The following is a 13,819-nucleotide window of genomic DNA, read 5'->3' on the forward strand; positions in this document are numbered from 1 at the left end:
TTGAATAAGCAATTATCAATATTATAAGAAAAATACAGGAAGAGACTAGCTACAAGGTAAATTCAATTATTATTATCTGTTAGTGGTGATACCCTCCAAAAACATCATATAATGTATTTAGGTGAAGAGGCAAGCTGGACCCACCCACATCATCGGATAAACTTGGACTTGGCAACTGTTCATCAGGTGTCACTACTCATAGTCATAACACCTCCATTTTAATGTCTAGGATATTCGAGTGTATATCTATAAAAATATTTAAAGGGGAAATTTTGAGAAATAATTCAGAATTCTTTTTTGTTTTGCCGAAACGAAACAATTGACATCGACTGACGTGGATCCATGGTTTCTCTTCTCGGCCTACTGTATTCCAATTAGTGTTAGGACCGGTTTGGATATTTTTTTAAGGAAAAAAAAGGCGTTTGCTTATGTTGGGCTAATTTTTAAAGAAAATTCAAAGACGAATTTTAAGTTTTAATTAGTGATTTTGACCAATTCAAGTGAACTTTTCTCCAATTCACCAAAATTACCTTCTTGAAAAGAAAATTGAATTACATATTCAAAGATAGCTTCAATTTTCAAATACCTTTTTTCAAATTTCAAAAAATATTATTTTAAATATCACTTTTCTTAAGGAGCCGTTTGGACATAGTTTAAAATCATAAGATGAAATTATGTTTGGACATGCCATTTGAATTTCTTAAGTTGTATTTTTTCTTATAGACATAAAAACCCTACAAGTTATGAAAACTATCAAAATATTCTCAATTCTTATACAATCTTACCAAATGAGCAAATCATAGTTTATAACAAAATTGATACGCTACTAGAAAGCCTTTCTAAGAAATATAACATCAATTGATCAAACTTTAGTTCAATAAAAAAGAAAAATTAATATGAATAGTAATGTAACTACTTTTTAATATAATCCTCTTACATGATAGACATAAATAAAAGTTGGTAAGTGGTTAGTGAGAGTAATTGTTAAAAATATCTATCAACTTATGGGTTTTTTTTTTCAAAATATAAAGTTATGGGTCAAATTTTATATTTAAAATTTTTGAAATCATGATTTGAAACCTCAAATTATGTCTTTTTGGATGATTTAGGATTTCAAACCATGATTTTAAATCGCATGTTCAAACGCCAACTTAGTAGGCGTTTGGCCATCAATTTTCAAACCATGATTTAAAATCATGATTTCAAACCAGCGTTTGGACATGCATTTTCAATCATGGTTTGAAACATGATTTTTTCAATTTTTTAAAATATAAAATTTAACTCATAAGTTTATATTTTGTAAAAAAAAAAGTCCCATAAGTTGGTAGATGTTTTTAACAATTACCCCCATCAATCATTTACCAATCTCATTAACTTCCACCAAATTTTATTTATGTCTACCAACCTTTTAATTTATCTATGTCTACCAATTTTATTTATTGAAATAAAATTTGATTAATTGATGTTGTATTTTTAGAAAGGTCAGCTAGTATTAATTTTGAGCCTGTTGTTATGAATTAGCGTATTAATTTTGTTATGAATTATGACTTACTCATTTGGTAAGATTATATAAGAATTGAGAATGTTTTGATAATTTTCACAACTTTTGAGATTTTTATATCTATAAAAAAAAATATCTTTTAAAATATCCAAATTATATGTCGAAATATAATTTCAAATCATAATTTCAAACAATGTCCAAACATGACCTTAATATCAAAATGCTACCATAGGATGTACCAGAATGTGGTATAATGAAAATACCATGGGATGTGGGCTCCACTCCTCATGTTCATGAACCTTCCTCAGTCCACGTCAGATTTATGGTCCCACTTATTTTTGGGCATGGTCGAGATATATAAAGGCAGTTCTTGAGAGTGGTGATAACACAAATATTTTAGAGAGCCTTTTAGTGAACTTTATTTTCAACATCCCATTAAAGAATTTAGACGCCACGGTCGGACTAATGGCTAGAAGACCTCTAATTCAGCAGATTTTAACGTGTGACAACCGGGAAACTGATTTTTCCGGTGACTATGCTATTAATATTTCTGACACTGTTTTTAGTTTTCTTGACGAGGATGGTCAAGGTTCGTCACTAGAAAGTGTTAGTGATGATGTTTATGTTGAAGATGAAAATGAGGAGAAAGATAATAGTACTGAGAATGTTGAAGACAATCAGTTCTGGGAAACTCAACATCAGCTTTTGCAAGTAAGTTTCAACTCCCTCTCTTCTTTCTTCATTTTTCTCATGAAAAAATAAAGGACTGCGAAATGCATAATGACTTTGCCTTCTCTCTTTTCTTTTGTTTGTTTCTTAATTTAATTTTGCTTCCTTTTTACGAACTCTTTTAAAGTCAAAATTAAGTTCTCACTATTCATAATATTGTAGAAGGGAAGAATTTCCGGTCCTCCATATGGTGAGAATTCTTTGAAAAGTAATTACAGAAAAGGGAAAAAAAGATAATTCGAGTTTTAAAGGTTCCTTTTGCATCTTTTTCAGAGTACGTATAGGTTCAAGTGTATGCAAGCTGATTCTTTTTTTCCGTGATTTTTTTTAAAATTACATTCTCAACAGTATATTATGTATTTTAAATCAATAGTAAGGAACTACTTTAGAAATTTTAAAACCATTTAGTGCTAAATTAGGAAGGTAGAATTTTCTAGACTTCAAGTAAGCGGAGTGTTCTAGAAAACTTAATAAAAGACGGGGGAAAAAGGTAGTTTCAGGGTAAAAATTTACCTGCATTTGAGGTTTACATCAAATTAATGCAATTTATTATGATTAAGTGATTTAATGAAGTGAATATATACATTAATTAATTATAATTAAGTGATAGTGGTATATATTCAAACAAATGTCATAAATCCAAAGCAATTAAGATTTCACAAGCGAAATAATTAGAATCTTAAAGGGTCTTTTTAATTTCCCAATTTAGCGGTCTCTCTGTAATGTCTCATAGCCTTGATTTTCTTCTCTCTTTATTACCAACTCATGTCTTATTTTGGTGTTCTTGTTACAGGCTGTATTATGCCGGACAACAACATTAGAATCACAGATCCGAAGCATTACTAAAGAAACAGTGAAAGAAGCATCAGAAAATGACTGCTGTAATTGCAGCTGGAAAATGGTCAACAATATTAGTTGCCGAAATTGTCTGATGAAAAAGGTATGTAGTCATCTACAAAATGCAGGTTTCAACTCTGCAATTTGCAAGTCCAAGTGGAAGAGCTCACCAGATATTCCCTCAGGTTATTACAATAGTGATCTTTATAATATTATGATATTGACATAGACGTTTTTGTGTGTCACTTGGAAAAAGATCAAGCAAACGAAAAGTATATGTTTTAAATATGTATATCGTGACAACCTTAAACGTATATGAAAAGCTAGCTTCCCACCATCAATTCTTCTAACACACATACTCGCTAAATCTCTTTCCAGATAATATCTAAAAAAAAATTCTGTTACTTGATCTTTTCTTCGAACGATACAAAAGAATATAAAATGTTATTTTCAATTGAATACACAAAACCAATATATCCCTTTCCAACAAACGTGTAATTGTTTGTTTATGGCTGGGGACTTGACCTAATTGTATATAACAGGTGAAGGCTTTTTTTTTTTTTTTTTTTTTTGGTTATATCTTTCACATTTTCCTTATCAAACCAAATCATGCTTATTTCTGCAAAGTCACGCGCGCGTGAATTAAGTACAACATGGTGTTTTATCCATGAAACTGTTGACCCAGTTCTAGCATATTCTTTTACCTACCGGTAGCATAAATCAAATAAAGTTTTTCTGCGAGTGACTAATTTTCATTTAAATTTTATATATTTACACTATCAGGTAAATGTTTATGACAAGCAGGATTTAATAACTTAAGAATAGGGTAAATAATATGTTATAACAAGGTATATATTACTATTGGTAATATAAAAAAATTCATCATTAGAAGATATAAATCAGTTTGTAGATTTATTAAAATCTCTGTAAGTATTTCTATTTCCTTTTTTTATGTTCCTGCTGTAACACTTTTGAAGGTCTTCAGCATGTCCATGTCCTAAATGCTGATGAATACACGATTACCAGTTTAAAAAAAAAAATCATCATTATTATCTGATATTTCTAAACACTTGTTCTTATACTATGTCACAGGTGAACACACATTCATAGACGTGGTGGACAATTCGAGCACTAAAAAGGGAGAAGTGAGGGTAATTATTGAATTAAATTTTCGAGGTGAATTCGAATTAGCGAAAGCAAGCGAAGAATACAGTCGACTGGTCAAATGCCTGCCAGAAGTGTTTGTTGGGAAAATAGAGAGATTGTTGTCAGTAATAAAGATATTGTGCAATGCTGCAAAGAAATGCATGAAGGAGAAGAAAATACATATAGCGCCATGGAGGAAACAAAAATACATGCAAGCTAAGTGGCTTAAAACATTCCAACGTATGACCGCTAAATCTCCAGTATCCGTTTACGAATATTCAAGCCGATTGCCACGGCCGAAGGCATCTATGCTTACTGCTGATTTATTGGAAAATTTTCCAAATGTGCATTGTACTGCTATTGAAGCGGTATGAACAGAGGTGGATCTAGGGCTTGTGGGTTCCTAGTAAAATGAACGAATATGCAAATTCGCACAAAAAAAACTCCAAGGGTAATTGATCCTATGTCAAGAACATGAGCGCTGAATCAAAGTTCCTTCGTTGCCGTTGAGCCAACAACTTCTTTTAGTACTGGGTTTCCAACTAGTAATTTGTTATATAATTAACAAACTCCCAATATAAATATAGAGTTCGGGTGTGAGTTCACGGGAATCCACATCCATTACACTGGATCCGCCCCTGGATATATGAAGGAAGACATATGCGTTAGTTCTATTGATTGCTGTAAAGAACTGAGAGTTCGTTCCATTTTTGTAGTTGCTTTAGGCTTTTGATCTTATGTGAGTTTAGAGTATGTAAGAAATCAGTAATGTAATGTGAAGTTTATTAAATTGCTCTTTTATAATAAAAATAAATTATTTTTTCCTCTTGATTGTAGCATGGAGGCGTAGTATTCTCTCCGTCCCATATTATTTGGTCACTTTCCCTTAGAACATGTGTGAGTAGTACTCCCTTCGTCTCATATTATTTGATCATTTTTCCTTTTGTATGTCTCTTAAGAGTCATAAATAAAAGATGTATTTTACTACTTTAGTTCTATCTCTTTTCAATAAATATATTGATTATTTTCAAGAACATTTAAGATTTAATTAATTTTATCTTCGTTTTATAAATGAATAAGTATTTTGGGACATATATTTTTAGTAATGTGACTAAGTAACATGGGATGGAGGGAGTGATTTTTTTGACATTGGAAATCCAACAATGGCAAGTTAATTACTACATAACTTTTCCAATCATCATTTAGATGTTACTTTAACTTGCTTAAGGGTAAAGTTGGAAAAAAATTAATCAATTTATGTTTTGGTTTTCTAAGGTGACACTTATTATAGGGTAATTTTTTTTTATTTATGTGACACTTATTATGAAACGGAGGGAGTATTATATTTTGTAACAATAGATAATTAAGGTGATTGAAGTTGGATACATACATAAGTCCAATTTTGGATGAGTTGCTCTGAATGCATTGCGATTAAAAAATATGGAAGGAAAATTTGGGAGTAGATCTAACCAAGCTGTGTGCAACCCAAGAAAAGATTGCACCGTGAAAGATGAACATGTAAATGACTCTTTTTGTGGCATGTGAAATTAGAAATAGTGAGGAACACATTAATTTCCAGAACGAGTGGATAGCAGCTAGTATCAGTGTTTTAAAAGGCATTTTCGGGCTCGACTTTGGGTGTGGTACTGGCAAAACGACTCGAGGCTCATGTGTGGGGCTTAGTTCTATGAGGTTTACGTCGTGAGCGCCCGACTGTACGTCCTAAACACGCCTAACGGTCAACGCTTAGGGCTCACCCAATAGTTCTTACACAAATTATGTCTCAAACTCGTTAATTAATATTGTTGACCTTTGATCATCATCGTATTATACTAAAAGTGGAAAACTCCTACCTTCAAAGTTGGCTTACGATTTTACTCCTGCAGTAAATCAAAATGTAATAAAATATCTAATTATTATTATCATTTATTATATTAAACCAATAAACCGTATGATTGCAAAGAATTGTTCTATCATCCCTCATTTATGGCACATTAACGTCTGTGTTAAATGGTAAGTTATTGCTTGTAGTTATTTTAGTCTTTAATAAAAATAACCACAAAAAGAAAAAGTAAAATGGAACGTGGGAGAATCCCTTTGCCTTCCTGTAAAACGGTCCAAAGCAACTTTTGGTTTGTCCTTTATTTGATAATTTTTGATAAAAAAATCCTGCATGCATTTTAAAAGTGTAACAGTAACTTTTTAGAGTGTAAAAGTTAATGCTATTCAAGTGAGTTAATATATTAGATACTATTAAATGTGAGCCCACTGAGAAATTATTGTCATAAAGATAAGTTCATAGTTGTTTTGCAATTCAAAATCTCAATGGAAGGAGTGATTTGGACAGCAGAAACAACAAGAAATGGCGAATATATCTATGTGGATTTGTGCCAGTAAGAGTCCTAACTAATTCAGTTGTCTCAAATCTCTTAATTTTTTCTTAATTATTCATCTTCTTCTTTTATTCAGAAATATACAAATTATCATAGTTACAAGAGATTCATCTGGTATGTAATTGTAATTGAGTTTTTACATTCAAATCTTCATCTTTTTGAATTTTCATATATTTTTTTAAGTAATTGTATTATCTTTTCACCTTCTGCTTTTGTGCTTCCATAATTTCTTGTTCTTTTTTCATCTTTAATTTAGAGATACATACTCTAGAAAACTAATCCAAATTTATATTTAGTTCGTACCTTGAAGGTAAACTGAATCTCACACGGTGTTTTGACAATTAGGCTTATAAAAGGTAAGTCTTTAATAATTGTTTACAGGTATGTCTTCTTCCGTTGTTGATTGTTTTTTTTTATTTACTTTTTTTTTTCTATTCATTCTGTCCTTTTCATTTTTTATATATTTTGAATAGCATGAAAATCTATATATTTATATAATTGCAGGACATAGGTCCGGTGACATGGTGCTCTCACTGATCAGAATTGGTATTTATCTATTTTCCTTTATTTTATTTTTTTGACCTTTTTCTCCCATTTTCCTATTAATTATCAATTGTTCCCTTCAAAAAATAAAGGTCGAACCATTGCGACTCTTCACCAAACGATACCACCCGTTGCCAGCAGCAATGGTTGTGGTTAACATCTTTTTGCATTGAAAATTCCAGTCACAGTTCCATATTAATTCACTTTTCCTAATAAGACCAACTTTCTTCTCCCCATCAAATCAAAAGGTGTGTCGGAAATTCGAAAATTACTTGACACTTAAGTACCGGAGGGAATCCCAAACCATCTTCACTACGTACGGATGCTTCATTGGTCATTCATTCGAAGCCAGAATAGCTCCTTCATCTACTTAAACATTTTTCACTGACAAGCATTAACGTTCTTACATATATATATACAAAACGTTGATGTATATTTTATAGTTAGTTATGTAATAGCGACAGAAACCGCAAAATTTGTAGCTATAGCAGGAAGCCGGAGATTGATATGAATAAGATGCCGAAGCATAGAGCAAAAGTACATAAAAGGTTAGTTACAATATTATATAGAAGTCGCAACATTCTAGATCCTTAATAAATTTTTACTTTCATCTCACTCTTTCTTACACATGTCAGTGTATAACCCCGTTTTGTCATGTCAAATTGGTGTGAAAAATTATCTAGATTATAAAAAAGAAAATCTTACGAAATTCAAACTTTAAAATTTCTTTAGCGATAATCCATTTTTCCTTTGAGATTAATAATCTTTTCTAATAAACTAAAATATCAAATAATGTTATTTTTAAAATTTACGAAATTTGAAGATATGATGTATGATGATTTTCTTAGTTTAGGAATATGAAACATTGTTATGGAGAATAATTGATGAATATTTGATTATCTTTTAGAAATATTTTAAAGTTTGCTTTGATTTTGGAGAAAGATATTTCATCGATGTTACTTTATTCACTACAATTTTGCCTGTCATTGTCAGAGTTTACTTACATTAATTAATTATCCATCATTTACCAAAATACCAAGCACTTTTTAAAACCCCCTTCATTGATTAGGTACTAAGATTTGTGCATTTTTGTTGATTTGTTGTCTTTTGGATGTTTAGAAATATCAACAAGCTTTTGTTAATTTTTGTTTGTAATTTGATTTATATGAAAAAAACTACTTTGAAATCTTTTGACAGTTGCTTTTGATTTTTTATTGTGTCATCGTGATCACTTTTTTTCTATTTCGGTTAAAGTTATGGTTTGATTTGCCTTTTTTAGTTTTTGAAAATTTAAATTTCGCAAAGTACATTTATGGTAATGTTTTAAACTTGTATGCTCACATTATTTTATGGGGAAAAGCTTAAAGGTATTCTACTTTTTACACAACTTATTGTTTGGTTATTTTAAGATTAGAGTATTTGAAAACTATGGTTTCATAAATTAAATTTCTGAAATTCTTAAATTGATATCACTATGTTGTTGAGGAAATGTTGTGATGTCTTTTTGTGATATTGTTCCTTCAAATTCTACCAACTGTATATGCCATCTGTTAAGATATTTAATTTTTTGTTGTTTACTAAACAAATTTATATTTGTAGATACTTGAGGAAATGTTATGATGCCGTTTTGTAATATTCTATATACTATTAAGGATAATTTCGAAAACCTCCTTCCATGTTTTATTTCATAACACTAAACTTTCATGTGATTCATAATATTACGTCTACCTATCTTATTTTGATTTCTTTGTAATAATTTATTTATTTCTCTAACATTAAAAATTTACAATATAACAACTTCACCTTTGCTATTACCGCACCTATAATTAGCTAAAAGAACCTTTTTTTTGTTGGCTTAGAGATCAACATGTATACTAGCTAACCCGTCAAATAATACAGTGCAAGAGACAAGGGCGGGTCAAGGTTTTACATATCAGATTTTCTTCCTCCATACACCTATGCTTCAAAAGAGAATGATTCAATGATTAATGACAATAGAAGAGAAATCGCTCGGATTGTGCGCGAACATGGCCAAGAGCTTGACGATTAATGAAGAACAAGAAGGCCTCTTTGATCTTAGAAGGTTAACTAAATGCATCAAGATATTTTGGTTTACCTCTTCTATTACTATTTTACAAAGTGAAAATAAAATAGAAACTTGAGTTTAAATATAGACTTTTAGTATGAAAAATATATAAATGGTTTGTTCATGTTACTAATTATCCGTTCATGTGTTAATAAACTCATTATCTTCTAAAGATATTAGGTAAGGAGAGTTTAGTTGCTTCATTTGCATAATCTTATTACAAGATTGATAGCTATATTTCTGAATAGCGTTTAAACAGGAAAGAAGATCGAGAATACTTATATTATATAACTTTTCTCTCCATGAAATAAGAGCCAGCTTCCCTTCCCAATAGGAAATTTTATATTTGAATTTTTTTTTTCTTTGGCATATGTATTCTTTCCTTATACATTTAATTTTTCATCTTATTAATGTTTGTCTAAGATTAAATACTTCTACTTTTGCATTATAACCTTTTTCTTATCTTTTTACATCAATTAAATTACAAAATGAAACGTCTAGCCGCGCGGAGCGTGGGCCAATTAACTAGTTATCTGTTATAATTAGGAATTAGTTATATATATCTACCTAAGAGAATGACAAAGTCAGTACTGCACGGTTTGTTCTGTACTCTTTAACTATACTTCCAGAAAACAGCTTGATATATCTTTCTTATATTCCTAATTAACTAGTTATCTGTTATAATTAGGAATTAGTTATATATATCTACCTAAGAGAATGACAAAGTCAGTACTGCACGGTTTGTTCTGTACTCTAACTATACTTCCAGAAAACAGCTTGATATATCTTTCTTATATTTCTAACGGTAATAAATATTTAATCAGATTAATGTAGCTTACCGATGTTGTTGGTCACTAGTCACTAGAATCCGCGACTTAAATAGCACAAAAAAAAAAAAATTGAACCAAATTAGTACAAAAAAAAAAAAAAAAACATAAGTAGTATTCACGCACGAAATTCATGCTTTTCTCCCTGGATGAGGTCATCAAAAAGAATTTTGAAAAAGAACAATAGTATGTATGGACCACTTTCACGCACACATTTTGTGCGTTAATGGTGTGGCTTTTTTTTTTCTTTTTTTTTGAGTTACCTTTCCAATCACTTTTTTTTCATACTTTGGGCAAAGATTAGTCATGTTTTAAAATCCCAAAATATCAATATTTTATATAAAACTTAATATCTTTTTTTGCGTACAATAATGTCGGCTCATTACATCAAGTCCACCTAAACGTTTGGATCGTCGTTTTAGGGGTTCTAAAGTGCCCCGAAGCAAGTTTTGAAACTTGTAATATTTATAAGGTTTTGATTTAAGTGTTTTATTATATTTGAATGTACAAATTTAAATATTTGATTTAATAATAATTCATCCAATACGAGAGGTCTATACTAATTAAATATAATTTTTTCACTTTCAGGAACAGATTAGGATGAATTATTATTAAATCAAATATTTAAATTTGTACATTCAAATATAATAAAACACTTAAATCAAAACCTTATAAATATTACAAGTTTCAAAACTTGCTTCGGGGCACTTTAGAATCCCTAAAACGATGATCCAAACGTTTAGGTGGATTTGATGTAATGAGCCGACATTATTGTACGCAAAAAAAGATATTAAGTTTTATATAAAATATTGATATTTTGGGATTTTAAAACATGACTAATCTTTGCCCAAAGTATGAAAAAAAAGTGATTGGAAAGATAACGCAAAAAAAAAAAAAAAAAAAAAAAAAAAACCACACCATTAACGCACAAAAGGTGTGCGTGAAAGTGGTCCATACATACTACTGTTCTTTTTCAAAATTCTTTTTGATAACCTCATCCAGGGAGAAAATTGGATGACCCCATTCACGCACAAAATTCGTGCGTTAAAGGCCAAAAACTATGTTTTTGCAGTTTGGTCCTTTCACACATGAATTTCGTGCGTGAATACTACTTATGTTTTTTTTTTTTTATACTAGTTTGGTTCAACTTTTTTTTTTTTTTGTGCTATTTAAGTTGCGGATTCCTAGTCACTACCAATGTTTCTAGTCCGTTGTATTCTTGAGCAGCTTCACCAGTCACCACAATGTCCAAACTGCTACAGCCATTGTCTTATCATGAATATTATCTGCCACCCATGACCCATGTATTACTCTGATCAAAAAGAAAAACCATATCTCCTATTGAATCATTCTTTATTATCACAGTTAACATGTGCCATTATAATTAAGAGCCATTTTTCAACAACCTAGTAGCCTAGTTGTTTGTGGGAATATGGGGACCTCATATTTTGTTTTTGGGTTCCGAACAAAAAAGATCATTTACTTTATCATTCATTTTATCTTTAACAGTGATTATCGTACAATTATTTAAAAAGTTGCATGTTTATACTAAAGCAAGATTCATGTAGATAAGGTGATCCACGTCGAGCTAGGGGCAAATACTTAGCTGCAATGGATATTTACATCTAAATAAACAATTAACTTTAAGAATCAATAAATTAAAATGAAAATGCATATCACTTAATCATAGTTAAATATTAAAAAGTGTACGTACAAGACATATATTTTACATTCATTGATTTTGTGTAAACACGGCATAGGTCTTCCGAAAGAAACGAGCAATATTTCCATGTAATGTCCAACTTTGCCTAGAAAAGAATCTTTGTTATCCTATTTTATTAAAGTTCATGCCACCATCTGCACTATCTGTTGATTTAAAATTAGATCAGTTAATTTTCAGCTGTACCAATTCAGGGGACGCAGAGTAATGACTGGTTTGGTTAAAGTTAAAGGAAATCCATAGATTCTTCATTTGTCTTGATGTACCCTTCTTGAAGGGGTATGTATATTTGGATATTTTATGGAAAAGTCCATCATATACGCTACAGCAAAAATTAGCCAAAAAACACAGTAATACACAATCCTATATTGATTATTGAATACTTTTTTTTGGTATAACCATTCAGGACTGAGTGACCAACTAAAACGGCCGATTCGTGCATAGGGTTCAAAAGCACTCTCTATTTTGGAGTTTCTCTATTTTGTGGGTCAAACTCAAAACCTCTCTCGCCGCTTGGGGTCCATTCCCTATGTGGAGTTTCTCCATTCCCAAACTACGAACCCTAGACCTGAGTGGAGGAATCTAGTCCATTTCATCACACCCTTCAGTAGTCGTCTAGATGCTTAAATAAGAATATGGACATATAAATGAGTTCATGTAAAATGGCGGGATTCGTTTTTTCTGCATGGAAATGATACCATTAAATTGTGAAGCCACCGTTCACTATTTGTCCTTTAGCTCTCGTGCTGTTATCAATAATCTTGAGGTTTCGCTATAATTGTACTAGTATTCGAATATTGTGTTGAGAATTTTAGATATCAACTTCCATCTTCGTTATCTATTAAGATAAAGAACATAGAAAACTATCAAAAGCAAGAATTATTCGTCAGGCAATAGGTCCAAAATATGATAAAATAGTGAAAGAGGATGAGATGCTGTTATTCTTTAATCACGAGGGGTTGACTTCTATCTCTAAGTGACAAAGATTATATATTGTCTACTCTAATGGGACTCTGTTAAGAATAAAAAAAATCTGGTTTTGCCACTCATATCAAGAGCCAAGATATCAAGGCCCCACAAATTTCTATTTTTGCTTGTAATTTTATTTAATTTGCCTATAAATAGGCAGCTCTACTTCTCTTCTAAATCATTCAGTTTGCCAATCAAAACACCTTTAATTGGCTCATATAATAAATGAATTTTTCAGGGGCCTTATTGTTGCCTCTCCCTCAAGGGTTTCTCTCCTACATGTTTATAGTATGAATTTAAGGTTAAAAAGTAGAAAGCATGCATGCTGAGAAAGAAGCTCTGGCGGGGAGAGCCAACAAGTAAGTATCTTGTTTCACAACAAGAAGAGCTCTTCACAGGGCAGTCTTTTTTCACTCTCCCTCAAAGACTTCTGGCTTAAAATGCCTTACATTTTGGTTTGTGCTACTGCCAGAGGTCTTTTGAGTGAGAGTGGATAAATTCTGCCATGATATATTATTGCAGAATTCTGACTCAACAAAGAAACTGTTCTTCTTCAGGACTGATCTAGAGTGTTGTCTATGGATTCATGTGAACCTAGAGCTTTTCACCGGACCCTGTATATAAGTATTAAGAAATCTACTAAATATCTATAAATATTTGACCGTGGGATACACTTCTATTCTTTTTACCTTCTGATTAACTGATTCTATTTTTTTTCCTATGCGGTTAGGATGGATCAATTCTGCACCATTGGCTCAAAAGTGCCTCTACGGTCACTATAGATAGACAAATGAGGATCTAAACTTTTAACCCTGAATTGTGATATGAAGTCTTAATTGAGTCGAGCAGGAGCAGATAATTTTGTCTGCACTAACTGCCTTTGGCTTGAACTGCATGGATAGTTGTTATTTGAAGGCACCCATCATCATGAACGAGTAGTGGGTGCAGTGATCGGCTAACTTAAAATCGCCTTTTGGAGTCGATACGTAGCTAGTTTCATGTTATATTACTCAACTATTACTGAGAGGTTACAAAAATAGGTGCTACAATACAAAAAAGGTATTATAA

At 31.2% G+C, this 13,819-nt stretch overlaps 1 protein-coding gene and 1 long non-coding RNA gene across 3 annotated transcripts; both read left to right on the forward strand.

Annotated features, from left to right (window-relative positions):
• Positions 1–1,881: 1,881 nt before the first annotated feature.
• Positions 1,882–5,038, forward strand: LOC132621821 (uncharacterized). Of its 2 annotated transcripts, none has more exons than XM_060336268.1 (3): positions 1,882–2,212; positions 3,024–3,170; positions 4,160–5,038. In XM_060336268.1, the coding sequence occupies exons 1-3, from the start codon at positions 1,967–1,969 to the stop codon at positions 4,175–4,177; spliced, it is 411 nt and encodes a 136-aa protein (XP_060192251.1). In that variant the 5' UTR covers positions 1,882–1,966; the 3' UTR covers positions 4,178–5,038. The 2 variants fall into 2 exon arrangements, with proteins under 2 accessions (XP_060192251.1, XP_060192250.1); XM_060336267.1 differs by having other exon boundaries at positions 1,884–2,212; positions 3,024–3,252.
• A 1,524-nt stretch (positions 5,039–6,562) lies between these two features.
• Positions 6,563–9,545, forward strand: LOC132623581 (uncharacterized). Its single transcript, XR_009576295.1, has 4 exons — positions 6,563–6,720; positions 6,903–6,962; positions 7,111–7,152; positions 9,049–9,545. It is a non-coding gene; the product is annotated as an uncharacterized LOC132623581 (long non-coding RNA).
• The last annotated feature ends 4,274 nt before the right edge of the window (positions 9,546–13,819 follow it).

The sequence above is a fragment of the Lycium barbarum genome, chromosome 12 (assembly GCF_019175385.1).
Source record: "Lycium barbarum isolate Lr01 chromosome 12, ASM1917538v2, whole genome shotgun sequence".
Taxonomy (NCBI): Eukaryota; Viridiplantae; Streptophyta; class Magnoliopsida; order Solanales; family Solanaceae; genus Lycium; species Lycium barbarum.

What these genes read in the sequence shown, in the direction of transcription:
- LOC132621821 (XM_060336267.1), top strand. Translation starts at nt 1,967, where the DNA reads ATGGCTAGAAGACCTCTAATTCAGCAGATTTTAACGTGTGACAACCGG. An exon ending in CTCAACATCAGCTTTTGCAA is followed by an intron (nt 2,213 to 3,023) that starts GTAAGTTTCAAC and finishes TTCTTGTTACAG; the next exon opens with GCTGTATTATGCCGGACAAC. An exon ending in CTCACCAGATATTCCCTCAG is followed by an intron (nt 3,253 to 4,159) that starts GTTATTACAATA and finishes ACTATGTCACAG; the next exon opens with GTGAACACACATTCATAGAC.